At 42.5% G+C, this 25821-nt stretch overlaps 1 protein-coding gene across 2 annotated transcripts in view; it reads right to left on the minus strand.

Annotated features, from left to right (window-relative positions):
* Window positions 1–25821, minus strand: part of PAPSS1 (3'-phosphoadenosine 5'-phosphosulfate synthase 1) — a 98649-nt gene that overhangs the window by 23667 nt on the left and 49161 nt on the right. For both annotated transcript variants that reach the window (XM_032400963.1, XM_032400965.1), the window contains exons 9-10: window positions 20679–20814; window positions 7346–7614 (exon numbers count right to left, since the gene is read on the minus strand). In XM_032400963.1, the coding sequence (XP_032256854.1) occupies window positions 7346–7614; window positions 20679–20814 (405 nt within the window). The remainder of the gene's footprint in view (window positions 1–7345; window positions 7615–20678; window positions 20815–25821) is intronic.

Raw genomic sequence — 25821 nt, forward strand, 5'->3', positions numbered from 1 at the left:
TATCAGACTACACAGACCCCCAAAATTACTTTCAAAATACATCAACAGACTCTAAATGCTTTTGTGGTACAGACCCACAACTGCTTATTGAAAAACCTGAAATCCAATTTTTTCCAGCTTTCTTCAGATATAATTGACATACGACCTTGTGTGAGTTTAAGGTATAAAACAGAACCTATGTACATTTTGTGAACTTACCACAATCAGGTAACACATGCATCTGAAATTTAAAAACCTCTATGTACCTAGTTTTTAAAACTAATTTAGTAGCAAAACCTGATCAAGACTGACACGAAGTTAGTTGTGGGCTCTACTGATCCCACTTGGTGTGAAAAATCATTCACTGTGCCACAGAAATATTAATGTGCTTTATCTCCCAGGAGAATTAGGTAATACGTGACCCCAAAGATCCTGGAGAAGGGCCTGTGTCACACGACTCCAGAAACACAAATAAGATAAATGAGAAGACAAAATTATCAAAGGCCCCAAAGAAGACCAAAGTAACAATTAAAACTGGGGAGTCTATGGCTCTTACAATTAGGCTTAAATCTCCAGAAGAAATGTCTCTTTAGGTTGCTGGAACTCTTAGAAGTGCTTACAGGGAGGAACAGATTTATATCCTAACAGACATCCTATTTAAGCTGCAGATACTGGTATAAAGCACAGACTAATTAAACAAATACACTATCATCCAGGGGGCAGTATATTCCTACTGTCCCAGTGTAGGGCATCTGCTCATCTGCACAGAAACAATTTCTATTAAGGAGTCATTTACTAATGCATGCCTAACTTTCACGGCAGAGAAATCCCTACGTCCAACTCTATGTTTCCTCCAAAGTTCAACGGGTTATCCTTATTCAAATGTCTTAACCCAAGGATAAGGCTTTTAGTGGCACACAGTCACGTTCCAAAATGCATCATACTTTCAGCACGTTCACTCATTATTTATCCTTTACAAAAACGGACTTAGCATTTTGCAAGACGGGACAACCACAATCTCCTACAGTCGATGAATACCTCACAATAGAACACCTTTTTAGCATTAGAAAAGTAACTCTCCCTCCACATGCTGCCCCCCACCCACCCAATTTCTAAAATGGAATTTAGGAATCAAAGCTATTAAATCTTTACAGACTGGAAAATCAGGGGCATCGTGTTGATAACCAGACAGGCTTCACAGCTGCTCATTGCTCTGAAAAGCATTTGTGCTGGGGAAACAAATCTGGTACCAATGCCTTCTAAATGACCTACAGAAAATGATGAAAGGAGAGTCATTGTTTTTATTTTATTATTATTAGTTGGCAAATAAGCATTACTGGCAGACTTTTTCCTGATGTCACTGGAAAAGCTACAAAAATGAATGTTTTTTTAATTACAAAAAAATTCTTCACTTAAGGCTGTGAATAAGCCAAATAAGTCAAACACTCAAGGGGGGTACTTGAGAAAAAGAAATGGATAGTTTTCACAAGCCACTCAATCTAACCGTTTACATCCTGCCAGGTCATAAATCAGTAAAACATTGAAGGGTTTAAAATACAGAGAGGTTTACTGGAGTTTCTAGTTTGCTCTTTAAAAGTTCAGAAGTGAAAATCTGCCTTTTGCTCAGGTACCAGATCCAGTGCTTCCTGACAAGAACCACACCTCTTAGCTCCTAACTCCAAATAGAGATCTACAGGCAGATGCAACTTTAAGGTGCTTTCACACCCTTCTAGAAAACCTGAGAGCTCTGTGCAGACACCTGACTTCTTTGCCCTCCCACCCACTACCCACCACAGGCCCCTTAGAGACTTCCAGGCGGCAGAGAGATCTGGAGAAAACAGCAGGCCATGGAGTTAGACTGGCCTGAGTTTCGGTCCCAGCTCTGCAGTCATGCTTAGTGACTCTAGGGTCTCTCTGCTTGACCTAACTCTAGTGAGATTCCTCCAAGCCCTCAAAGCCTGATGACCTTCAGTGTCCATCCATGTAGGGCCTGTGTTACCCAGTTTTAGCAAAACTCTTGCTAGCAGAAACTCCCTATCCTCGACACGTGTTCAAATCCTTCTTCCCCACCATCCCCTAAGTGATATTTGATCAGCTGGCTTGCTTTCAGCAAGAATCCTGCAAGGTCTATTTAACCACAATCATCTCTTGCCTGTAATTTCTGATGTTTTCCTCTTGGTGATTTTCAATCCACTGAACACCCCCCTACCACCACCACCCACTCTGCCCCTTGCCTATCAATCCCCACTTGTCTACATCCTCTTCAGAATTGAGCCCAGTTCTACACTGAAGTCTCTTTTCCCCCACTGCAATAGTTCCTGAATAAAATCTGCTTTTACCACTTTAACTATTCCCAGTTCTGATGTTCTCTGATGGCCTACTGTTGCCACTTGGCCTCTCTGAGCTTCAGCAACCTCGTCTGCAAAATGGGAATAAAGCTGTCTCACCGAGTTGTTGTGGGGATGAGGTTATACAATGGAGGAAAAGAATCTATTCAGTGTGTGACACATACCCACGTACTCAAAATGTGGTTATTTTTATTGTCTTTTTATTATTTATTTTCATGTTCTTTATGTATTATCTCAAACACCGAAGGACATTCCAAATCAAAGGATGCATGCTCTGACATGAAGTCTGTTCTGGAGGAGGTCACCCCAGGCTCTCTGCCAAAGCTGAAATTCTAGGTCTTCACACAGACTGACAAGAGCCCTGAGGTGTAGGCAGCTCCCTCGATGTGGGGACAGAACCCCGGGGGTGTTGAGAACTTGCAGCAAAGGGGTTTGTTATTGTTTTTTAGTAAAAGCAGTTGATATTCATCACCTTGTGCTGTCACCAACTAGGCAACGCGTTAAATGATTTACATCATCCTATTCACCCCTCATAACAACAACAAAAGCACTGGCAGATATTACTAATACCATGAGGTAGGTATCATAAGAATACAAAGAGCAAGAATACAGACGAACACAGAATATCACAACTCCCAATTCCAGGCTGTGATAAAACACAGGTTTGGAAGCCACTGTACAGAGGTTCCTCGTCTAATGGAACGCCAGCCAGGGCCGTCCTACCTCACTGCTTTGGAACTCCTATGGGGTATTTTAAGAATTTATTTCCAGTCTGCTTTCAAAACATATGTGGCCACTTATTTTAAAACCTATTTTAACAATATACCACAAGACACAAAAAACATTCTGTGGAAGTTATAGTACATGGACCTGGAACCAGATTATCTGTAGACTACCTGTGATGTGGACTAAGTTTTTTTTTATTTTTTCGTTTTTGTTTTTTTTTTTTAAGATTTTATTTATTTGACAGCGAGAGAGGAAACACAAGCAGGGGGAGCAGCACGCGAAGGGAGAAGCAAACTCCCCGCTGAGTAGGGAGCCCGATGCGGGGCTCGATCCCAGAACCCTGGGATCATGACCTGAACTGAAGGCAGACACTTAACCGACTGAGCCACCCAGGTGCCCCTCAAACAAGTTTTTTAACAGCTCTACCCCCGCTTCCTCATCTGTAAGCTGAGAATAATAATCATACCTACCGTCTTAGTGTTATTGTAAGGATTAAGTTAGCTAATACAAGTAAAACCCTTGACATATTGCCAGGCAGATACAGTAAAAGCTCACTGAAAATGAGCTATTTTTATATTCTATTTCTCAATCACTATATATAAATACAACTCATTTACTGCTTCTCCATTTCCTCTTCAGTGAAGCCGGTTCAATGAAAACATTTTTGAGGCTGGTTAAGAAATAGTAAATTATTAGAAAATGCGTGGCTGAAGAGTCAGGCTAAAGGAATAAACTAACTAAAATGAAAAAGATCATCAAGGGGCGCCTCGGAGGCACAGCTGGTTAAGCGTCTGACTCTCGGTTCCGGCTCAGGTCGTGAGCTCGGGGCGGTGAGATCCAGCCCAGGGTTGGGCTCCGCGCTCGGCCGAGAGTTGGCTTGCGACTCTCCCTCCCTCTCTCAAATAAATAAATAAATCCTTTAAAAAAAAAAAAAAAAGATAATCAAGTATGAGGAAATACTTATTTTCTCGTTTGGGAGAGTAAAATGGCACAACCACATTGGAAAATCCACTGCGAGCATTTACTAAGCTGAACAAACGCATACCCCACGACCCAGCAATGCGACCGCTCGGTATACAACGACATAAACGTCCACTAGAAGACATGCACTAAAATCTCCATCCCAGCGCTACTCTTACTAGCAAAGCACTGGAAACTGCCCACACGCCCACCCACAGTACTGGGTGGAGTCACATGACGAGTACTGAGAACGACCGACCTACAACCAACGATACACAACGAAGGCTGAGTTCCAGAAACACAATGTAAAGTGAAAGAAGCCAGACACAAAAAAGTATATGCTGCAGGATTTCAGTTACACAAAGGCTGGACCGGACACTGAGGCAACCCTCAGGTGTCCGCCCCCACCCCCCCCACCCCCCCGGAGTAAAAGAGGACTATTCCCCAGCATCTGGGAGAGGGGCCAGCACACACTCAGCAGCTGTCAGCCCTCTTCAGAAACGGCCTCCGCGCAGACAGCAGCCGGGCCCGAGGGCACACCCCTTCCCTGGGCGGCCAATCGCTGCTCCACACCAGGGCATGAATGCCTAGTTCTTGTGCAACATGGAACATCTCTGCGGGCCTTTCCAGAACTCCACATGGGCAACTGAGGCTTCCACTAAGGCTGAACCACAGCTTCACTCTTCCCTCTGCCCAATCCCACTCCCTTCCTCTCTTTCCTCTTCACTGGCGTTGATCCCAAGGGCTCTCGCCAATAAATTTCCCTAAGGCTAATCTCACTCTCAGAGTATCCAAGCTTTGGCACAAGCAAACTGGATCCATGAGGTGAGAAATGAGGATACCGGGGACCACTGGGGGAGAACAGGGAGGGAACAGAAAGACAGGAAGGACAGCTTCTAGGATGCAGATAAGAGTCTTTTTTTTAAAAGTCTGGATGCTGGTTGTATGACTGTTCAAATGGGAGAAATCCATTTCACTGTACATCTATGAAATGTGTGCTGTTTCCCATGTATACTATACTTAAATATGAAGTTAAAAGAAAGTGAGACAAACTAGAAAATGCCCTGGAACAGACCTTTCAACAATATTTAGTCCAACCTCCTTGTGCACCGGTTAAATAACCATTTATGGTGCACTCAAACATAACCCAGAGAAGTCTAAAGAAGCCTAGCCTCAGATTACAAACCATCTGGGGGCAAACCAGAACCATGCTGCCACTCCTCGATGGCAGGGCTGGACTGTCTTCACCAGACCACACCCTGGTGGGAAGCAACAGGCAGCAACTCTGAGCCACGGAAGGGCCTGCTGCAGCCAGCTCACTGACCAGTCAGCTATGCTTGCAAAAAACACAGCTCTCAGGGAAGCCAAAATGCTAGCAGCACCCCAAAGGTACCTTTGTGTACCTTCACCTTTGAATCTTTCTTAAGAAACACACCTGCTTCTGAAATCAGAAGACGTAAGAATCTTTCCAATGTAGACAAAACAGCATGCTTTAATTCTTTGTGGTGTTCTCTCAGGAAAGAATTATCTGTTTTAGCACAGCTTGGCTACCTTTATTATTTATCTATCCTCTCATCTTCACCTTTCTGAAAACAATTTTCAGTTTAGTTAAAATGTCATCTCTCTTCCCCTTTTAGATAGGGAGTAAGAAACGAAACACAAAGGGGACAAAATATGTCCTGAATTGGGAAGGTAAATCCCTTTCCTTTCCTAGGTGGCCTATTCCTGACCCTGAACTTGCTTGGGTCACTCCCACTTTAAAAACCATTCATCCTATAACTCTGGAGAATTTGAGACCAAATGATTCCTTTAAAATGATGATGATGATGAAGACAGCACCAAAGGAACGGTTGGAGAACTACCGGAAGAAAATTTGTCACTTTATCTCCAAGACAATGTAGTTCCTCTTTGAAGAAGTCGTGATGGTCTATAGGAAACTTAAAGGGTGATCCCCTGCCTAATTCTCCTGAACCTTTGATACCAACAAAGAGGGAAGAAGAGTATGAGGAGCTTGACCTACTGAAGTTCCAATGCATTATTTAGACTGGATCTAAGAGAAGAGTCAAATACATTTTAATCTTTCAGGGTTTTTTATTATTATTATCTTTCCTTTGTTTTTCTTGGATAAAGAGACAGTAAGAGCATACAAACCCACAGCTAAGCTCCAGTGAAAATTTTTAGGCGTGAGCCTAAAGAATAGCCAAACACGCTTGGATTTCCTAAACTTTTTTGGAGAAAGACATCACAGAATATATAAAAACTATTTAGATCCTTTTTAAGAGGGTCTGCCTCCCAAATAAAGCTAAATAAATCCATCTCCCTTCAAGGGCTGAAAAAGAATGCAATAATAATGTGCATTCCATTCTTTATCTTGAAAATTCACCAAGAAGCTGGCTAGGAATTCCCCACACACTGTTGTTGAGTCGTTCATTTTTGGATGCCTATCCTGCCTTGAAGCAAAAACCCGATTAAGTCCTTGTCTATATGTACGGCCATAAAAAGATCTCACAACATTCTTTTTGACCACTAAATAGAACTCCAGAACCCTCTCTGCACACAGTATCAAGAAGTAATTTTACTTCCTGACTCTACTATGCACCAGTCTCACAAAACAAAAGACGAAGAATGTCTTCTGAACGTTATTTAAAGGGTACCATGCTTACCTTCCCACTGAAATACCTTTGGCCCTTCCAAAATTCAGAAGCAGCAAAAATCAGACCCAATCTGTCTCTGGGGAAGAATGACAGTACTTTGTTAAAGAGCTGAGATGGGTATTATCAGAGCTCTGCCTGTAAACGGGGCCAAAAGTTTTCAGAGGCGCCTCTGTCACACCTTCCCAAGCTCACCCAGCCCTCTGTCTGCAGGGAGCGTTCCCTCCTTCACAAAACTGGGACCAAGAACCACAAAACCAGCAAGAGAAGCCTCTCCCTGTCTTCCTGTTCCCAAGAAGACTGCTTTTGGGGGGTCACCTCTAAAGAACGTTCCCGAGGGGCGCCTGGGTGGCTCAGTCGTTAAGCGTCTGCCTTCGGCTCAGGTCATGATCCCAGGGTCCTGGGATCGAGCCCCGCATCAGGCTCCCTGCTCAGTGGGGAGTCTGCTTCTCCCTCCCACTCCCCCTGCTTGTGTTCCCTCTCTCACTGTCTCTCTGTCAAATAAATAAATAAAATCTTTAAAAAAAAATAAAATAAATAAAGAACGTTCCCGATAGGAGCATGAGAGTACTCCAGGCATGCTCAATGTCTGGAACAGACCAACAGGTCAGAGGAGAATCAACACTAGTTGTGTTAGTAAATGTGGTTTCTGCTGCACTGAAAATCTTAAAAGCAGTCTACCTCAGTTGGCCCAGCATACATCATGGGAGATGGGAAGATGGCCACCACTGTTGTTTCAGGATTCAGGACTCCTTCCTCCAGCACTGCGGCATGCTGCTTCATACGCCACATCAAAGGAACATCATCATCCTTTGTCCAGCCACCAAGAGGGTGAAGGAGAAGGACAGGGCGCCGATAGCCCCTCTCTAGAAGTTGCTTATGGGTATCTTGCATTAACAGAGCATGGCCATTGTGCACTGGATTGCGTAATTGAAAGGCAAAGACAGCATCTGAAAAGAGAATTTCCAGAGTCAAGAATATAACGTCTTACCTTCCAAAGGACAAGCAATTCTTCCTGAAGTCTGATGGGATTAAGCAAACAGACGAGCCCACAATCAGAGACTGGTAAAAAACATCTCCTGCTTTGACCATTTACTCCAAGGCCAACTTGACCTATCCTTCTGCCATGTTTTTACTTTACAAATCTTACATGCCTGAGGATGTGTTAACAGAATGGTCATGGATTTGCAACAACTGTTTTCTGCATTCGTGGCATGCGAGAATAACCACCAGACTTTCTGGTCCCAACTTCCTGGTTTAAGTGCTTACAATGGATGTAAGTGCTTGACCTGTGCCTTAATTACACACCAGGTCAATCCCTCCATAGGACCTAAGACACTGCTTTATTAAAGGGAGACAGATGGGGCGCCTGGGTGGCTCAGTTGGTTAAGCGACTGCCTTCGGCTCAGGTCATGATCCTGGAGTCCTGGGATCGAGTCCCACATTGGGCTCCCTGCTCAGCAGGGAGTCTGCTTGTCCCTCTGACCCTCCTCCCTCTCATGCTCTCTGTCTCTCATTCTCTCTCTCACAAATAAATCTTAAAAAAAAAAAAAGAGACAGAAAGATAGAGAAATTTATAGTTTTAAAAATTTACTTACTATCCAAATATGCTCATTTATACTGATTACTTTGTTTGACTGGAACCCAACGTTGTTTTGTGATGCCAGGTCTGGATTTTGGGTTACAGTTTAGCAACAACACTATCCCTTACAAGAGCCACTGCTATTACCTGAACAATGAAAACTGCTAGATGAATTAAACTGGTTAACTCTGTATCTTCTGCTTACAACCCTGGCTCTACTCTGCATGGGGCCTGCTATCAGGAGACGTTCTCAGAAAGCATGGTTCTTTGGGGTCACAGAGAAATTTCACAGAACAGAGTGGTAACCCAGTTAGAAGAGCTCTGTATTTTATTGCCCTGCCAACATCTGGTATAGCATCAAGCCATGCTGATCCAGCCTGACTCAGACAGAAGAATATCTTCCCCTCTCCTAACAATTTTAAGCCAAATAGTAGAAACGTCTTCCCCAATCTGTTGTCAGTTCTGACCCTCTTCTATCATGATGACAAAAGGCCACAGGAGGAAATCGGTAGCACCCTACTTACCAGGGGTTTGGGGGTTTCTTGGGCGGGGGGGAACCACATCCTGTGATATTCCAAGATTTACAGCATTACTGTTATGCTTTGAAGTTCTCAAGTTACCTTTTATACATGAACAAGGCTGGTTTTCACCCAAGAAATAGCTGATATAAGGTACAAAGAAAGTCCTGATACAAATATAAGAGCATTTAAAATTATTCTGCTTTAAGGAGATGGGAAGAGGGGTACAAACCTGAAAATTTTTCTACCCTGAATTTACTTCAAATTTTGTTTTATATATGGATATAAAAAGATCCCCAAACAGGGCGTGCCTGGGTAGCTCAGCTGGTTGGGCATCCCACTCTTAATCTCAGCTCAGGTCTTGATCTCAGGGCCATGAGTTCAAGACCCGTGCTGGGCTCCACGCTGGGCATGGAGTCTACTTTTAAAAAAAAAAAAAAAATCCTCAAACATCCCTTTTGATCTTTAAGTAAAATTCCAGAGCTCCCCCACCCCTGGGAGCAAGAAGCAATTTTATTTCCTGACTCTATTGTATATACTCCAGTCCTTCACAAAAGTACAAATGAAGAAGGTATAATTCCCCATTTAGGAGATTACTGCCTGACCTTACTTATCCACTCTGATTCTGGCCTAAGTGTTGTCACTCACTTAGCTCTCTCCTCTCTTCCCTTCACTTTATGCTACCCATTTTTTTATAAACAGCCTGCTCACAGGCGCCTGGGTGGTCAGTCGGTTAAGCGTCTGCCTTCAGCTCGGGTCATGATCCTGAGGTCCTGGGATGGAGTCCCGCATCGGGCTCCCAGCTCATCGGGGAGACTGCTTCTCTCTCTGCCCCTCCCCCCCCACTCATTTTCTCTCTCCCTCTCTCTCTCATTCTCTCTCGCAAAAATAAAATAAATACTTTAAATAAACAGCCTGCTCACAATAGACACACTTACTGAGCATCAATGTATCCTCCTCCTAGGCCAATGTGAGTCACTGCACTGATGGGGGGTGGGGGACAGACTCCAGACTCACACCGGAGAGAGAGGACTCTGGCCCAGCACAAGCCTGCAAGCCCCAGGGCCCCAGGAGACAGCCTGTTTGAGAGACCACTTACACACAGTGAGGTAGAGCAAATACGTAAGCAAGGATAATGGGAGTCAGGATTCTCAACTGCAGGAGATGGAAGGCATAAATACAGAAAGGAGAAAGGTTAGAATAGACTATGTGGTGCCAGATTAAGACTGAAAGTATCAGCGCGAGCTCACGGTTTTCAGTTACACTGAGGAGACAGGAATAAATATAAATGTGTGTTGGTACCTAAGTGCCTGTATGCCTATACATAATGTACATTTCTTAGCTCTATCCACTGAAAGGTCCTATAAGCAACCACTACCCAATGACGATGAGCAAACAAAAGCACAAATCTTACATTCTAAATACCGAGGGCGAAATGGCTGATTCTAGGGCTAGGGCAAGGAATTTACAACATGAGCTGGGACATCTTGTGTGTCATAAAGAAAGGAAGTGCTCGAAAAATGATGGGGACATGTCAAAAGTTTATAGCAACCAGTCTGACCCAGTGACTAACCCCAACGGCCAACCCAGGCCAAGTTAAACATAAATAATAATAGTAATAAATTGTAACCTACTGAGTAATATAGGAATCTGTGAGTCCATAAAGAATAAAATAAATCAATAAACCATGGAGAGAAGGGGAAACTCTACCTTTTGGTCGAAGGTCAACTAATAAACATAGGAAGAATGACAATTAGAAAAATCACCATTTGGCCATATTTGTAATGTGCTAAAAAAGCTAGTGGGTAAAAGTTTGGTAACAACAGGATATTTATAGTTTCAAAATCTCTCCCCCAAAATACTTTTTAGTTATTAAGTACAAAATAACTTGTTAACTTTATAGCAGAAAATTCTGGCAAACACAATCTTAAACAAGAGACAAAAGTAAACTTTTTTTTTTTTTAAAGATTTTATTTATTTATTTGACAGGGGGAGAGAGAGAGAGAGAGATCACAAGTAGGCAGTCAGGCAGGCAGAGGGAGAGGGAGAAGCAGGCTCCCTGCTGAGCACGGAGCCCAATGAGGGGCTCAATCCCAGGACGCTGGGATCATGGCCTGAGCCAAAGGCAGACGCTTAACTGACTGAGCCACTCAGGTGCCCCAAAAGTAAACTTTTTTAAAGAAGTTAACCTTAAAACAAAAGTTCAGGATGAATCGAAATTGTGAGCCACCAAATATGATGCACTGACAACTCACAACTGCTTTGATAGTATCTCTGACAAAATGTGTAATCTGAACCTAATCATGAGGAAAGAGCAGATAAATCCAAACTGACAGACATTCAACAAAGTAAATGATATGTACTCTTAAAAAATGTCAAGGTCGTAAAAGACACAATAAAGACTAAATAAACTGAAGCAGACTATAAAGAGACATGACTGAGTCCTGAACCAGAAAGGAAAGGTGGCAAAGAAAAAACCTGATTGCTGTTGGTTTTCCTATACTGGACCTTATTAGGACAATGGCATGATTTGAACGGAGTATAGGGGTTAGACAGTGCTACACCAATGTTATCTTCTGGATGTGGATGAGCACGCTATGGTTAGATAAGAGACTGGTATTTTTAGGAAATGCATGTGGACATACTAAGGGATAATGAGGCATTCTATCATGTCCACAACTTTCAAAGAGAGTAAGAACCAGAAAGCAAATAAAGTATAATGTTAGTAACTATGGATTCTGTATGAATATATAGGAGTTCTTGGTCCTATTCTGTATCCTAATTTTTCTGTAAATTTAAAATTATTTCAAAATAAAAAGTTAAAAAACAAAGTAAAAAAATTTGACAAGAAACATATGAAGCAAATACAATGCAGAGTCCTTATTTAGATCCTGATTCAAACAAACTATTTAAAAAAGTGACTACTATGAAATTATTAGAAATTTGAACATTGAGTGGATATTTGACTATATTAAGACTATTAACTATTATTATTATTGTTATTATTTAGCTGCAAAAGTGGTATCATGGCTGTCCTTTTTAAAGTCCTTACCTTTAAGAGATAAGTACTCAAACAGATGAAATAAAGGGGATATGAGCTCTGCTTCAGAATCACATGCAGGGGTGAGGTAAGGAGGGGGGTAAAGATGCAACAAGATTAGTTGAGAGTTGATAACTACTGAAGCGGGGCTAGAGGCACACAGGGATTCATTATACTATGACCTCTACTTACAAGTAGCTAAGTTTGAAATTTTCCATAACAAGTTCTAAAAGAGAAGATATATGCAGGGTACCAAAAGAAGCATTACTTTAGAACAGGGTTATTTATGGGTTCATATCATAAGTACACCAGTTTCTAGCCATGGACTGTGGCCTTTAAGGACTGAATTTCACTTCCCACATTTTTGAAATGGGGATGATACTAAGGTTATTGTTATGAAGACAAAATAATATAAAGTACCCAGCATGGTGAGATGCATACTGCAGTCCCTTGTAAATCTAAGTTCCTTAATTCATTCTTTAAAAAAAGAAAAGAAAAGAGAAGAAGAGAAAAGAAGAGAAAAGAAAAGAAAAGAGGGGCGCCTGGGTGGCTCATTCGTTAAGCATCTGCCTTCAGCTCGGGTCATGATCCCAGGGTCCTGGGATCAAGCCCCACATTGGGCTCCCTGCTCAGCGGGAAGCCTGCTTCTCCCTCTCCCACTCCCTCTGCTTGTGTTCTTGCTGTCTCTCTCTGTCAAATAAATAAATAAAATCTTAAAAAAAAAAAAAAGGAAAAAGGAAAAGAAAAGAGAAAAAAACACATCTAAATATTCCTGGCAAGAAACTGAACCCACTGTTCTACCAGTGGCTGAAGGTCCACTCTGGTACAAACTAACACTCTCAGCTAATGTCTCCAAAGTGAGGATGTATTAGCTCTGTGCTCATTAGCTTTTGTCCTCCTTAATCAGGAACAGGCGTCCGTCTTTGCATAGGACCCCTGGGTGTTACATCTCAGGTATATGAGGACTACATGCCTAGACTTCAATCAGGTCAAATCTGATTTTGTAAAATCACCATTTGGCAGGATTATTTATATGACAGGATGTGCAAAAGGAAACATATAAAATAAATGGTCTCAAATACACATATTTCACAGATCCTAATAATTTATCTATGTAGGCTTTCTTTCCAAAAAGAATTAATCTAGCTTCACACTGGACATTTAACAGATAAAGTGAAGATGGATGACTTAGTAAAAGTTCACATTAGCAGCATATAAAGGATTTTACTGCCAAAATTTCTTCCAGGTAAAATTATTTCCTTAATATCAGTTCTACTCAGAAATCCAATGACCATTTGATCTGTCTGCCCATTTTTTTCTTGCCAATATTACCAGGTCTTTCCTAAACTTCTATTCAATCCCTTTTAACTATTTATCAATGAATTGCACAAATGGTTTTAACTGTCTGTTAGGTCCAGACTGTATTTTCATCCCTACCATCTGGTTTCTCCACTAGAGAACCTACGTGGATGAACGATGTAGTAAGAGTACCTGATCCACTGGAAGCGTACATTCCCAGGGTGCTGTCCCAACTAACACAACCCAATATGCATCACTATTAAATTTTCATCCATCAATTTTCCATCAAGGATGGAAAAAAAAATTATGGGTCACAATGGACCTGGGGCCACTGATACTTATAGCCTCACATCCTCATCCTCTTTTTCTAAAGGACGGTGATTTCCACATTGTCACATGACTCTCGGTATCAAATATTTGCCTTTCCACTTATAATTCCTTAGGCTTAGTTTAAGACTGTTCTACCTAAGTCCATGGTTTCAACTGTGCTTGAATATGGGAGATGATCTACAAGATGACTGGAATTTAATACTGACATTTATGATTTCCATCTCTTTCTAGGCCCTCTGTCCCCATGTTCCTGGGAAAAGACCAGGAATTCTATTATCTTGACTTCTGGAGGGTACACTGCGAAGCTGCTGACACCATGTATAAAGTAAACCTTTTCCATAAAGAGCCAGAGTGAATATTTTAGGCTTTGCAGGCCATGGGGGTTTCCGCTACAACTATACCAACCCTGCAGTAGGGGTGCAAAAACAGCCACAGACGATGGATAACCGGTGAGTCTGGCCCTTTCCCAATAAAACTTTATTTATAAAAACTGGCAGCAGGCCAGATTTGGCTTGGAGGCTGTTGTTTATTGACCTCTGCAAGACAAATGAAATGTGGCTGATAGAAGTCAAAAGAGCACTGCAACCAAGCAGATTGGTGTGAGCAAAAGCGTGAAGACAGGAAAGCAGAGACGCATCTGGAGAACAGACAATCACCCATTTTGTCAAAGATGGATCCAAAACCTGGCACAAGATTCTTATGGAGAAATTTGAATGCCAGCTTAAGGAAGGATACTGTGTACCAAACAGGGGCTATAAGCGAATCAGTCATGTTTTACAGAAAATCAGTCTGCACAGGACCGTGCAGGATTGACGTGGGGGAGGGCAGAGCAAGTAGAGAGCAAAATCGGAAGACTGTGGCTGAGGAACATGTTCCCACGTTTCCACATAAAATAAAACTTCCACCAACTCTACCATCCATTCCACACACTCATTTATTCCCCCCGCCCAGGATACAGACAGGCTCATCGGATGGACCACAACCTACACGCTGGTGAATGGGGGTCACAGTGCGGCAACAATGAAGACAGGCGTACCCCTCCGAGACCTCTCCCCATCCCACGCCCCCCACGCCTGAGGTCACCAAGCACGGCTCTATGTTAGTGGCTCCAATATGTGTCCTCTGACCAAAACTCTCCCCTAAGCCCCACACGGTCTCCCCACCTGCCTCCTAGCACACCATGGCCACCTGTGTCTCCACCCCTGCCGGCCTCCCTGCCGGCCTCCCTGTGGGCCTCCAGGCCCCCTCTACCCCGCTCACAGAGCACAGCACCATTATCCAGCCCAGGGCCTTGGAGTCCCTTCCCTCCCTCAACCTCCACGAGCAGTGAGTCACCCTGTCCCTGCATCTCAGCCACACGGGCTCTACTATCCCCGTATCCCTGCGTCAAACTTCATCGCCTCTTCACCAGACTCAGCTACAAACCGGTCCCCTCTTCCATCCAGACTCCATGCAGCCCCCAGAGCAGGCAGGGGCAGGGAAGAAACCAGTTTGGGACAGGATGGAAATCCCGTGTTAGATATGCCATCCTAAGGTAACAACGGTGAAACCGGTCCTGGGCCCAGGAGCTTACAATCCAGTCAGAGAGGAGAAGCAAGCATCCACTCATCAGAGAATAAATGTGTGATAAAAGCAACATATGTCCTTCAACTCGAACAGCACAGGACTGCATCTTTGTTTTCAGAAGATAAGTTTGGTGACAAGGTGAAGGATCAAGTGATGGAAGAACAGGACTGGATTCACTCAACCAATTCCTTCCTGCTGTTACTTCATGAGTATGAGACCCCTGCCAAATCCAAGAGACACCTTCCTGTCCTCCCCACTGCCTCTGACAACGCACCCAACCCCACATCTTCATAGCCTCAGGGCCTGCTAACCGTGACACCAGCCTTTTCTTTATCCTTTTAAGTAAAAACTATGAAACACTGAAGACATTTGGGAGGGGGTGGGGATCACCCATAAATGCACCATCCTCCTATAGCTGTTCCTGGTTATTTTGCTCAATCTCCTAGTTTTCTCCTCATATATTTGTTTTTACACACTTGTAATCATATATGTATGACATTTTATACTCTGCTTGGCCACTTTGGGTCAATCACCTGTTTCTGACATCTTGTGGTCCCTCTTGGAGCAATAGGTTCATTTGCTAGGTCCTATGAAGTTCCTCATGGACTCACTCTGGAAACTTACCCGTTCACCTGGATTCAATTACTGTGCACACACAGATGGCTTCTGTTAGCTGCATCTCTAATCCGGACGGTCCAATTCATCAGTTAGAGCAACTTATGACTGAAAGCATTTCAATATATACTGCTCATTACTGTCCCCATTCCCTCAATCCTTCCACCTTCACCATTACTCAAGCCAAACGCAGGTCTAACCCCCAAAACCTATCCCTTCTATATTTCATGTCTAAGGAAAGGGATAGCCCAGGGATAGCAGGTTCTATCCCTTTCCCTCCAGTCCAGCAGCCAACACACTATGGAAACCAGTATGGTCTGATCTCTTTCCTTCCAGAAGATGGAAGGGGAAGAAGAACAGAAGGTGGCTCTCCTGAGCATGTGCTGATTTGGGACAGGGGAAGGAAATGGCAACCACGAGTTGTTCCTGGTGGTGGGAAGAGGATGAGCACGGAGTCCCCTGGATTCATGCAGGACCTGAGCCAAAATCAAGAATCAGACGCTTAACCGACTGAACCACCCAGGCGATCCCAACAAACTACATTTTAATGAATGGATGGAGACATTAGAAGGATATTTTAGGTAAAGCTGGGAATGATACATGAGAAGGCTGAGGCAGAAGCAGAAAGTCTCTGAAGGCACTAGACTTTCTTGACCATAAATGGCAGTGAGCTGGAGATACTATAATCCAAAGTGTGGGGAGCCTCCATCAGTCTGGTCAAGGCATACTCAGATGAGGCTCTCAACATAAGTTAACAAAGCGAGTATTTCAAGAGTGCTGGTCAGGGTTAAGGGAACCCAAAAGGACTGCTGAGACCTCTGGGGACTAGCAGCTTTGCATCCTGTTACCACTCCTGAGGGCACTGGAAGGAGACAGTGTTTCTGAAGCCGTGAGGAGGGGCAGTGACTGGAAGCTGGCTGTAGGGGCATGGAGGCATGGCCAGAATCACAGTGCTGAAGCAGGATGCTACTGGGGCAAGAGCTCCCCCAAACTTTCTGTATTCTTTGGTTACCTGCTAATGTTTCCCACACGATGGAGGCAGGATACAGTCCGCCCCCCCCCCCAGGATACCTCCCCCCAACCCCAACACACAGACATAAGACAGAACAGACAGTAAAGGGAATGGAGAATAAGCAAGCACAGAGCCCAGTTGACAAAAAGCTTTTTATTCAACTCCTTTTTACTACAATTTGAAAGCATTTCTAAGCTTGAGAATGGAAAACAATTTATTGCTGCCATACTTTGGGGTGTAAGAGTATTAGTTTGGGGGCACCTGGGTGGCTCAGTCGGTTAAGCGTCTGCCTTCAGCTCAGGTCATGATCCTAGGGTCCTGGGATGGAGCCCACATTGGGCTCCCAGCTCAGCGGGGAGCCTGCTTCTCCCTCTGCCTGCCATTCCCCTTGCTTGTGCTCTCTCTCTCTCTAATAAATAAAATCTTTAAAAAATAAATAAAATAAAAAATAAAATGTGTTTGTAAGTTCAACAACTCTACAAAGCCTTCTCAAAGATTTCTTCAACACTGTGATACCAGTACTAGCCTGAAAGAAGTTAGGTCAACTTTTCCCTTGGTAATCCAGCAAGAGAGCAATATTCTGTGTGCAATAAACACTAACTGGCTCTTACTTGGCTTAAGTGAAATCCGTTCTTCCTTTCCAGGACAGTGGTCAACCATCAGTGATTCAAAGAACCTGCCCTCTGGAACAGCATCACCTTGCAATCACTGATGTGGCTATTAAAGACCACTCAAACCTTCCAGCTACAGAACAGTCTCAGAACAGCAAAAGCGATCACACTAATGAACACAAGACAACAGCCCATGTCCGATATCAAAATTCTTCTTCAAAGATGAGGGGAGAAGAGGAAGAGGTAGGAAAAGAAACCCCTGGTAAAAGAAAAAATAAAGATTCCGTTTTCTCTCCTTGCACTATGTACGTGACACAGACACCCAGCAGAGGACTTGTTAACGGCTCCTAAATTTAAGAGGGAACAAGAACTACAAAGGAAACTCCTGGGTCTGTTGCTTATTTGCCTTAGTCTAAAATGGAAAAGTAAACAAAATAATACCCACAATCTTTGTTGTCTGATGTAAGGATAACTGGCTCTCAGCTACTTTAAACAAAGTTGCAATCACTCATTATGCAACAAATTCTCTAAATGATTTAAAATGTTTGGCTCCGAAAGAAGAGTGAAAAACAGATGTAATACTGAAGACTCCAATTATGAATAATTCCTTGATAAGACCCCTCACCAGTGCCAACAACTAATTTACTAACATGAATTACAGTTATGAATTCAAATTTTGGCAAAAAATTAAAGTAAATGAGGTGGGCTCAGCACATCTTCCATTAAACATATTCTTGTTCACCAGAAAAAAAAAGCAAAAGCCTGTATGTACTAAACCTTCAGATAATTCTGGTTGCAAATTAAAGAAGATCCAACTAGAAGTGTCTTAAATAATTCAAACATACATTAAGTCTTTGAATTAGAAATCTGGATACAGAGGACACTAGGACTGGATCAGAAACTCAGACAGTCTAAGCTTCTCATGGATTCTCACAGATAGAAAATAGTTACCAGAGCTCGAAACACTGTCCCCTTCCCTGACAGCATCTGAAGCAGGAAGAAAAAAGACAGGGAAAGACGACTTTTTGTCCTAAGCCAGTTTCTCATCAAGAAGAAAACTCTTGGGGCGCCTGGGTGGCTCAGTCAGTTAAGCATCTGCCTTCGGTCTCCGGGTCCTGGGATCGAGCCCCATGGTGGCAGCTCTGCGTTCAAAGGCAAGTCTGCTTTTCCTTATGCCCCTTTCCCACTCATGCACACACGCGCTCTCTCTCACTCTCATAAATAAAATCTTTAAAAAAAAAAAAAAAAGAAGAAAACCCTTTTCTAGAAGCCCCTAGCTCTTACATCTCAATGGCAGAAGAGACTTACACAAGGACCCTTAAATTCTCTTTTCAGTGAATGAGGTGCCCTCACTGACTTAGAGCAATCACGATATATTCCCCTATGACTGGGCCCAAAACATGTTAGCAAAAAAGAAGCAAACACTATAGTATGGGCAGGCATCAAGTGTAGCATTCAGAGAAACTCCTGCACAAGTAGTTTAAGCCATGCTTCAAATCCAGAGATAGTGAAGTTAAGGAGGGGCAGGGGGCCTGGGGTCCTATGCTCAGACACCGTACAGGGGCCAGGCAGAAACTGTGAATGAAACAGGCGGGCCGAGCAGGCGGGCCGAGTGGGAACTGCACAGCTCTGAACAGTTTGTGGCCTCCAGTTCCTGATCTATTTTAAGCTCTCATTTCAAACATCAGCAAAGTACAGGAGAGTTTAAGAATAAACAGATATTCTTTCTTTAACCTTTACACAAATACAGGTCAGCCTAGCTTCAGACTCAGAAATTATGACACGTTAACCTCTTACCATGGGCCAGGTACTATCTACAGTGCCTTACACAATGATCTCATTTCACTTTTTTCTTTTTTTTTTTCAGAGAGAGAGAAAGACAGTGAGTATGGGGGTGGAAGGAGCAAAGAGAGAGAGGGAGAGAAGAGAATCCTAAGCAGGCTCCATGCTCAGCACAGAGCCCGACATGGGGCTCAATATCACCACCCTGAGATCATGAGTCGAAATCAAGAGACAGATGCTTAACCGACTAAACCACCCAGGCGCCCCTCATTTTGCTTTTTAAAATAAAATGTTATGCAGGGGCGCCTGGGTGGCTCAGATGGTTAAGCGTCTGCCTTCGGCTCAGGTCATGATCCCAGGGTCCTGGGATCGAGCCCTGCATCGGGCTCCCTGCTTGGCGGGGAGCCTGCTTCTCCATCTCCCTCTACTGTCCCCCCTGCTTGTGCTCTCTCGCTCTGTCAAATAAATAAAATCTTTCAAAAAAATAAATAAAATAAAATAAAATGTTATGCATTAAGTACTACTACTGTCCTCATCTTTACAACCGAAGGAAGTGAGACTTGGAGAAGAGAGTAATTTCTTCACAACCACATGACTTCTAGGAAGTGAAGCAGCAACCAGAGTTCACAGAAGCTAGACACAACTCCTGAAATAAGTGCTCTTGCCCAGCTTCTGTAGCCACTCGAAAGAGGGCTTCTGATTAACAAATATGGCTGGGTAGCCGGCTAGCTCCTTAAAAAGCCACCACATTAACTTTTCTCAGCCCTGCCCACTCCCTTTCTACACAGAAAATATTTTTAAAAAGCGGCACCAAGGTTTAGGGCTTAACCTCTTCTGTAGTGGATCTTTCAAATTCTTCAGATCTTAAAAAAGCCTCCCAAGCTCTATAGTAATGTGGGTGCCTGACATGGGAGCTTGGATTTGTGAGTACGGGTGCACCGGTATAAACACATCATTCACCTACCTCTGTGTAAAAGACCTGCTAATCGCAAGCTGTCAGGTATAAAAATCCCTGTCCTGGAGTACCTTATAAAGAACAGCATCTACAGACTCTTCTCCTACTACTCCATTTCATGCTAATCCAGAACTCTGAAACCACTACTAACCTACTCTTCAACAACTTTTCCTGTTATCCGTTTAAAGTCCTTCTCTTCTACACCACAGGCTCCTGTCTTACTTACTTATGGATCCCCAGCACTTGGCACCCTGGCATAAAGATGCACAACAAACATCTGCTGAATGAACAGCCAGCATGATATTGTTGTTCTATTACTTCTAGAGTGACATATTAGACTCGTAAGATATTCTGAAATATAAAGCACAATGATATGAGTGAATTACTCAAATAATTTCTCTTCCATAGTTCTATTCAGCTTTAGCATGTAAGTTTTATAATACACAAATAAAAGGTCAATTTGTTATTGGCAACCATCTCCCATACAGTATACAAAATAACATTAGATCAAATTGCACCAATATAACAAAACTACCCAGACAGGTTTAGATAGACTACCTCTCCAACATATTTCATCTTGCATTTATCTTTACTCAACATTCTCTTTTACACTTTAGTAAGCAATGGAAAAATTCTTCTGGAAATTCCCCATCAGGCAGAGACTTCAAGTAGTCCCATGTTAGATAATGAGATCCATGTCTTACCAGCATTCATATCTTTAAACTTCTGCTTTAGCTCAGTAGGAGTGAAACGATACTGATCAAGACCATCATTCCAGTAAATTCGGTCCAAGACTTGAAGATCTCCTCCAATCAGCCAATCTCCTTGTTCCATAACCATCTAATAGAAAAGAAAGAAATTTTTTAAACAGAAACCAAGATCAAAATAAGTAAGAACATTTCTCACACGAGCTACATATAGTTGCAAGTTACCCTCATCTTAAGGCCAATGGTAAATCTGTTTGCTGTATCAACTGAATTGGGATTAGAGACACTTTAAAATTAGAATGTAGGGGTGCCTGAGAGGCTCAGTCGTTAAGTGTGTGCCTTGGGCTCAGGTCATGATCTCAGGGTCCTGGGATCGAGCCCCGCATCGGGTTCCGTGCTAAGCAGGGAGCCTGCTTCTCCCTCTCCCACTCCCCCTGCTTGTGTTCCCTCTCTCACTGTGTCTCTCTCTGTCAAATAAATAAATAAAATCTTAAAAAAAAAAAAGATCTTAAGTTTAAAAAATAAAATAAAAAATAAAATCACAATGTATTTTATAACTTCTCAGAGGGCTCTGTGACACAACTATGATATTTACATATGAAAGGCCAACAAAACCAAAATGAGTAATTATGACTTGTTAAGTAACAAAAACATTCTCTTCACTGTTGTTGCATGCTGATGAACAGAAACATTTGTAACCCTGGGTCACCCCAGCCTCTGTGTTCTCCAATCCTAAACTTTTGAGCAATCCAAGTAATGATGATAGAGCTGGACACAAACGCATACCTTCCCATCTCCACACCACTTCAAATTTCTCACAGCTTCACCCATGCTCTTTCCCTGCCATCTGTGAGGAAGGATGCTACCTCTGGGACCTGTCCATTTCCACAGCACAGCTAAAGCTCACCCTTCTTCCCCCACCCCCTCGCTTCAGCTTATGGGCTAATAATGCACCTAGACTGCTATGGTCCCTTCCTACCTGGCCTTGTTCGCTAGAAAGTCCTTCCCCATCCATCAAACCATTCATTCATTCAGTATTCATCGAGTAACTGGTACGTGCGCTGGTACGTGTGCTAGGCACTGCAGAATGCAGCAGCAAACAGGACAGAGAAAGGCCTCACTCGAACAGAGCTTGCATTCTAGTGGGACAGACCGAGCAGAAACCACACAAGTGTGGGCTAATGAAGAGCATTACAGAGAAAACAACCAGGGCAATGGAGCACAGCTCCCAGGGATTAGACTCAATGACATTTCAGAGAACAGAGTCAGTGAAGGTCTCTCTGAGGAGGGTGGCATTGAACCCGAGATGACTAAAAGGAACCAGCCATGGAGATCAAATAGTTCAGGCGGAGGGGCAGCGCAAGTACAGAGTCCGAAGCAGAAACGAAGTCCTGGAGCTTTAAGTCCTTGAGGAGTGGAAAGAAGGCGAATGTGGCCCAAGGCCAGGAAAGTCAGAGCAGGGGGAGGAACAGAGATAGAGCGAGAGAGACCACGAGTAAGGCCAGGGCCGGACCCCACTGGGCCTCACAGGCACTTGGGTTTTATTCTAATTACAATGAGCAACCATTGGAGAATTCCAAAAGGTGGTGTGATATGTTCAGATATAGATTTTTAAAGGCTCGCTCTAATGAGGAAGGACACTATATCATACTTAAAGGGTCTATCCAACAAGAAGATCTAACAATTGTAAATATTTATGCCCCTAACATGGGAGCAGCCAATTGTATAAGCCAACTAATAACAAAATCAAAGAAACACATCGACAATAACACAAAAATAGTAGAGGACTTGAACACCCCCCTCACTGAAATGGACAGATCATCTAAGCAAAAGATCAACAAGGACATAAGGGCTCTAAATGACACACTGGACCAGATGGACTTCACCGATATATTCAGAACATTCTATCCCAAAGCGACAGAATACACATTCTTCTCTAGTGCCCATGGAACATTCTCCAGAATAGACCACATCCTGGGTCACAAATCAGGTCTCAACCTGGTACCAAAAGATTGGGATTATTCCCTGCATATTTTCAGACCACAATGCTTTGAAACTCGAACTTAATCACAAGAGGAAAGTTGGCAAGAACTCAAATACATGGAGACTAAGGAACATCCTACTAAAGAATGAATGGGTCAACCAGGAAATCAAAGAATAATTTAAAAAATTCATGGAAACAAATGAAAATGAAAACACAACTGTTCAAAATTTTTGGGATGCAGCAAAGGCAGTCCTAAGAGGAAAGTATATAGCAATACAAGCCTTTCTCAAGAAAGGAGAAAGGTCTCAAATACACAACCTAACCCTACACCTAAAGGAGCTGGAGAAAGAACAGCAAATAAAGCCTAAACCCAGCAGGAGAAGAGAAATAATAAAGACCAGAGCAGAAATCAATGAAATAGAAACCAAAAGAACAGTAGACGAGATCAACGAAACTAGGAGCTGGTTCTTTGCAAGAATTAATAAGATTGATAAACCCCTGGCCAGACTTACCAAAAAGAAGAGAGAAAGGACCCAAATAAATAAAATCATGAATGAAAGAGGAGAGATCACAACCAACACCAAAGAAATACAATTATAAGAACATATTATGAGCAACTATATGCCAGCAAATTAGACAATCTAGAAGAAATGGATGCATTCCTAGAGACATATAAACTACCAAAACTGAACCAGGAAGAAAAAGAAAACCTGAACAGATGCATAACCAGCAAGGAAATTGAAGCAGTAATCAAAAATCTCCCCAAAAACAAGAGCCCAGGACCAGATGGCTTCCCAGGGGAATTCTACCAAACATTGAAAGAATTATTACCTATTCTTCTGAAGCTGTTTCAAAGAATAGAAATGGAAGAAAAACTTCCAAACTCATTTTATGAGGCCAGCACTACCTTGATCCCAAAACCAGACAAAGACCCCATCAAAAAGGAGAATTACAGACCAATACCCCTGATGAACACGGATGCAAAAATTCTCACCAAAATATTAGCCAAGAGGACCCAACATTTAAGGATTATTCACCACGCCCAAGTGGGATTTATTCCTGGGCTGCAAGGTTGGTTCAACAACCACAAATCAATGTGATACAATACATTAACAAGAGAAAGAACAAGAACCATATGATCCTCTCAATAGATGCAGAAAAAGCATTTGACAAAGTACAGCATCCTTTCTTGATTAAAACTCTTCACAGTATAGGGATAGAAGGTACATACCTCAATATCACAAAAGCCATCTATGAAAAACCCACAGCAAATATCATTCTCAATGGGGGAAAACTGAGAGCTTTTCCCTTAAGGTCAGGAACACAGCAGGGATGTCCACTATCACCACTGCACAGTACTAGAAGTCCTAGCCTCAGCAGACAACAAAAAGAACGGCATCCGAATTGGCAAAGAAGAAGTGAAACTCTCACTTTTTGCAGATGATATGATACTTTATGTGGAAAACCCAAAAGACTCCACCCCAAAACTGCTAGAACTCATACAGGAATTCAGTAAAGTGGCAGGATATAAAATCAATGCACAGAAATCAGTTGCATTTCTATACACCAACAATAAGATAGAAGAAAGAGAAATTAAGGAGTCGATCCCATTTATAATTGCACCCAAAACCGTAAGATACCTAAGAACAAATCTAACCAAAGAGGCAAAGAATCTATACTCAGAAAACTATAGAATACTCGTGAAAGAAATTGAGGAAGACACAAAGAAATGGAGAACGGTTCCATGCTCATGGATTGGAAGAACAAATATTGTGAAAATGTCTATGCTACCTAGAGCAATCTACACATTTAATGCAATCCCTATCAAAATACCATCCACTTTTTTCACAGAAATGGAACAAATAATCCTAAAATTTGTATGGAACCAGAAAAGACCCCGAATAGCCAGAAGAATGTTGAAAAAGAAAAGCAAAGCTGGTGGCATCACAATTCCGGACTTCAAGCTCTATTACAAAGCTGTAATCATCAAAACAGTATGGTACTGGCACAAAAACAGACACATAGATCAATGGAATAGAACAGAGAGCCCAGAAATGGACCCTCAACTCTACGGCCAACTAATCTTCGACAAAGCAGGAAAGAATGTCCAATGGAAAAAAGTCTCTTCAACAAATGCTGTTGGGAAAATTGGACAGCCACATACCAAAGAATGAAACTGAACCATTTCCTTACACCACACACAAGATAAACTCAAAATGGATGAAAGACCTAAATGTGAGGCAGGAATCCATCAAAATCCTTGAGGAGAACACAGTCAGCAAAACCTCTTCGACCTCAGCCGCAGCAACCTCTTCCTAGACACATCGCCAAAGGCATGGGAAGCAAGGGCAAAATGAACTATTGGGACTTCATCAAGATAAAAAGCTTCTGCAGAGCAAAGGAAACAGTCAACAAAACCAAAAGACAAATGACAGAATGGGAGAAGAAATTTGCAAATGACATATCATATAAAGGGCTAGTATCCAAAATCTATAAAGAACTTATCAAACTCAATACCCAAAGAAAAAAATAATAAAATCAAGAAATGGGCAGAAGACATAAACAGACATTTCTGCAAAGAAGACATCCAAATGGCCAACAGACATATGAAAAAGTGCTCAACATCACTCAGCATCAGGGAAATACAAATCAAAATCTCAGTGAGATACCATCTCACACCAGTTGGAATGGCTAAAATTAATAAGTCAGGAAACGACAGATGTTGGCGAGGATGTCAAGAAAGGGGAATCCTGCTACACTGTTGGTGGGAATGCAAACTGGTGCAGCCACTCTGGAAAACAGTATGGAGGTTCCTCAAAAAGTTGAAAATAGAGCTACCCTACGACCCAGCAATTGCACTACTGGGTATTTACCCCAAAGATACAAATGTAGTGATCCAAAGGGGCACCTGCACCCCAATGTTTATAGCAGCAATGTCCACAATAGCCAAACTATGGAAAGCCTAGATATCCATCGAAAGATGAATGGATAAAGAAGATGTGTGTATATATACACAATGGAATATTATGCAGCCATCAGAAAAACCAATATCTTGCCATTTGCAACGATGCGGATAGAACTAGAGGGTATTATGCTAAGTGAAATAAGTCAATCAGAGAAAGACAAGTATCATATGATCTCACAGATATGAAGAAT

The sequence above is a fragment of the Phoca vitulina genome, unplaced genomic scaffold (genome assembly GCF_004348235.1).
Source record: "Phoca vitulina isolate PV1807 unplaced genomic scaffold, GSC_HSeal_1.0 scaffold3, whole genome shotgun sequence".
In the NCBI taxonomy this organism is placed as follows: Eukaryota; Metazoa; Chordata; class Mammalia; order Carnivora; family Phocidae; genus Phoca; species Phoca vitulina.